The sequence below is a fragment of the Mirounga leonina genome, unplaced genomic scaffold (assembly GCF_011800145.1).
Source record: "Mirounga leonina isolate KUSES-001 unplaced genomic scaffold, KU_Mleo_1.0 Mir_268, whole genome shotgun sequence".
Lineage (NCBI taxonomy): Eukaryota > Metazoa > Chordata > Mammalia > Carnivora > Phocidae > Mirounga > Mirounga leonina.
Genome location: NW_023270649.1, coordinates 123,393 through 127,490, shown reverse-complemented (window position 1 = coordinate 127,490; position 4,098 = coordinate 123,393). Strand labels below are relative to the sequence as shown.

Sequence of the window (4,098 nt, the reverse complement as noted above, 5' to 3'; positions counted from 1 at the left end):
GGCTTCAGGGGGCCTCAGGGGCCCTCAGGAGACCCTCAGGGGGCCTCAGGGGGGCCTCAGGGGGCCTCAGGGACCTCAGGGGCAGGGGCTTCAGGAGACTCAGAGGATCTCAGCGGGCTTCAGAGGGCCTGAGAGGGCCTTAGGTGACCTCAGGGACCTCAGGAGCAGGGGGCTTCATGGGGCCTCAGGGGCCTCAGGGGACCTCAGAGGATCTCAGGGGGCTTCAGGGGACCTCAGGGTCATGGGGCTTCAGGGGACTCAGAGGATCTCAGGGGACCTCAGGGGACTTCAGGGGCATGGGCCTCAGGGGACTCAGAGGACCTCAGAGGGCCTTAGGGGATCTCAGGGGCAGGGGGCCACCACCACCTCCTCAAATCAATCCACATGTGGACATGCCTGTAACACAGACCAAGTCAGTCTGCTCCCAGTCACACGCTTACCAGACTCTGGGTCAGCATGTCCTTCCAAGTGGTGCTCGTGTCCATCCTGTTCTGTCCCTCAGGGCCCAACACCTGCCGTCCTATACAACCCCCTGGTCGTGGGCCCTGCTGTTCTTGGGGGTCCTGGGGCCTCCTCCTGCCCCCCACCCTCCACGTGCACATCTGCAGCTGGTGGGATGTGGGACACGGGACATGGGACCCCACTTCAACATCACAGCCCTGGAGACCCCATCAGGGGCCCCAGGGTGGCCAGGCACCCGCCTTACCTCTTACAGATGAGCTCGCCCGCGGCTGTCGCCATGGGCCTGTAGGCCGCGTACACAAACTGGAACAGGAAGACGTATTCCATGGCGGAGAACACGCCCACGTAGTGCCTGGGGGGAGATACTCGTGAGCCCAGGGCCCCTGTACACGGGGCTTTTCCACACAGAGCTGTGCGCACGGGGCTTGGCCACACACGCCCGTCCCCAAGAGTAAACTGAGATTCTTTGTTGGGCCGATGGCCCCAACCTCGGCTTCCCCTAGATGTGGCCCCCTCAAATTCCGACCAGTCTGAGCTCACCCAGGGCAGCACACATCCCAGGATTTGAGCTGAGCCCACATGAGAAGATGCCACGTGAGCTGAGGCCAGGTGAGCAGGATCCCGGGAAGGCCTGCCCTCCACAGGGCCTCCAGGGTTAGAGTTGGTTCCTTCCCCTCTAGCCACCCGTGAGCCCCAAATTAGGGGAAAAGCACTCTGTCCTCTCCCGCGTGTGCACCTGGGGCACCTGTCAGCCCAACCCTGCCCAACCCTCCACCCCCAGGAGCGGCGCTCCGGACTCTAAGCAGGTGGCCATGCAGGGGCACACAGGAGGGGCAGCAGATGTCCACGGGCACCCACGGTGGGAGCAGTAGGGGGATTCGGGTGAGGGACACCACTGACAGCATGTGGGGGGACATCACCAGCGTGACCCTTTGTCCAAATGCATCCACTGTGTCCACGTGTGACAGAGCATCCACATCACAGTGGAGCAATCTGCCAATGTGGCCACGTGGGCATCCCCAAAACCAGCAGAAACCAGGGCAGGTGGCCTACGTGCCACCCTGCCTGGGGTTCGAATGAAGGTGGGAGACCCCCAAGGACGTGGGGAGGCCCCAGATAAGTGAGTGGGACACCTGCATTCACGCTCGGCCACTGCACATGGCAAGGAGCATATCCAGCGGGTCCACGTCAGCCCTGTCCAGGCCTCAAGCCCCAAAGCCACACGGTTCTGTGCCCACCTGGGGACTCAGGCCAAGGTGTGGCCCCAGGACCTGGCGCTTCGCTGCACAAAGCCCACGAGGTGCTGGCAGAGATGTAGCCGCGAGGCATGGGAGCAGGACAGCCAAGAGAATGGGTGTCCCGCTGGGAGTCAGGCCCGGCGAACACACACTTCCTCCCCCTGGTGTCATACGGGCCTTCAACAGATTAGACAAGGCCCACCCCACCGGGCAGGACGATGTGCTGTGCCCGCATGTCAGTCTACGCAGGGAACTCCTCACAGACTCTCCAGAATCACGGGTGAGCTGCACCCCACCCCCACTGTGAGCAGTCAGGTTGACACAAGGCTTCACCTGTTGTCACTTCCTTACAAAAGTGGGCAGCTGCCGACCTCCGGCCCATCTCAGACCCTCAGCGATGGGAGGGAGCCACTCACGCGCTGGACAGCTTAAGTCAAGGAGCCCGCTCCGCGTGACCCACGGCCACCTGCCACGGTCCAGGCCCATCCGCCCGGCTGCCCATGAGCCTCACCGTGGGCTGCAGCCAGCTGGCAGACACACGTCCTGGGACGTCCCCACCTCTGTCATCCTGAGCCAACGCCCACAACGAGCCTGCTTCTAGATGCGCGTGTCCACACGCCTCCTGGTGGGTCCGTCTCTCCGGAGGGCCCCGACGGACACGGCCGCCATGGGAACACCAGTGAGCAGGACATGCAGCTACCCTGGGCCACCCAGCCTGCACAGGGCAGGAGGCAGAGGCCACGACCCCAGGCTGCAGGGGCCCCCACAGCCAGGCCCACAGCGCCCCTGAAGGACACGGCATCTGCAGGACACAGATCTCAGACAGGGCCACTCAGAGCCCAAGCACGTGAGACAGAGCGAAGCCGCCTCAGAACGTGGTCTGCGCACAGCGGAGACCCCGCGTGGGCGTGAGACACCCGGTGGTCGCGGCACCACATCCACGGCAACCCTGCGGCCCGGGACCCAAATCCTCCATCCGGTTCTTCCAGCACCTTCTCGCTCCACGTGCGAGCACGCTCCCTCCTGCCACCAACTCCAGGTGCGTCCCGGGGTCCGCTGGGGGTGGCAGCCGGAGGACTAGATGGGGACCTCACGGCCCTGCCCAGGTGTCTTGTACTCATGTGTCAGGAGCCACACAGGTAAGAGCTTCTCTGCGTTGCTGTCAGGGGGCTCACGGCCCCGAGTGCACCCTGCACTGTGCTCGGGACAGTGGTGGGCACCAAGGCCCCAGTAGACACACATTCCCGCACCTGGTCCCCAACCCGGGTCACAGTGCCTGTGTGCACTCTGTCCAGACGGCTCCATTTTATAATATGTCAGCGTATCACCCACCCACTGCTCCTGGCTGTGGGCATCGGGCCAGCTGCCAGCAGCGCCGGCCACTCACGGGACCACAGCACAGCACGGAGGAAGCCTGGAGCCCGGTCCCCAGCTGCAACAGTGTCCATCTGGGCTGCGCCGGATGCAGAGCCGTGAGAGGGTCCAATGCCCACCTGGGCCCGCTCTGTCCCCAGCACGGGGCAGACAGATGGCACCACGGGCAGGCACCCAGCCTCTGGGGTACAAGACGTCCCCACAGCACCCTCCCCAGTGTCTTCGCACAGGGGCCGAGCAGGAGGTCGTGTCCCCGTGTCCCCTATTCCAGTGCCGCCTCACATCAACATAGGACACCTGACTCAGTGAGCAAGGAGGCTGCATCCTGCAGTCAGGGCACGTCCAGGGGAACAAGAGCCCTACGTCCCAGCCTAAGTGCTACTGGGACCCAGGAGCTTCCAGAACGTTCTGCAGGCCCAGCCGATCGTAGCCACCTCCTAACACTAGCCCCTCGGAGTCCCTGACACAGGGCCAGCAGCTGACGGAGAGGCCGGGACCCCAGAGAGAACCCCCAAACCCCTGAGCTCCAGGACCTCTCAGGCGATCCAACGAGCCCCTGCGGTTGATCGCGAGCAAGGATGTCGGCGGCAGAGTTCCGAAACCCAGCAGGAGCGCAAGCATACCCGAACACAAGAGCGGACGCTTGCCGTGCCTTCCTTAGCCGAACACGCGCCTTTGCCCGCATGACCACACCCCCCCACTGTCCGCCTCCAGCACACGTGGTGGCACACGTGCCCTCCCGCCCCCAGCCAGTGGACACACGCACGGGCGTGAGTACTTACACCCCGCGGGCCCGCGGCACGGGCGCGGGGACCTCCAGCCGGCGCGCACGCCGCACGTGCGTACTTACAGCCGGCGGGCGCGCCGCAGGGGTGCAGGGACCTCCAGCGGGGAAGCGCGCGGCATGGGCACGGGGACCTCCAGCGGGGAAGCGCGCGGCACGGGGACCTCCAGCCGGCGGGCGCGCGGCACGAGCACGGGGACCTCCAGCGGGGAAGCGCGCGGCACGGGCGCGGGGACCTCC

General features: G+C 65.3%; 1 protein-coding gene across 1 annotated transcript in view; it reads right to left on the bottom strand.

Moving 5' to 3' along the window:
* The window catches only part of LOC118026662 (cohesin subunit SA-2-like), a 68,913-nt gene that overhangs the window by 20,598 nt on the left and 44,217 nt on the right, over positions 1 to 4,098 (bottom strand). The window contains exon 5 of the mRNA XM_035029624.1: positions 707 to 814. Within this exon, the coding sequence (XP_034885515.1) occupies positions 707 to 814 (108 nt within the window). The remainder of the gene's footprint in view (positions 1 to 706; positions 815 to 4,098) is intronic.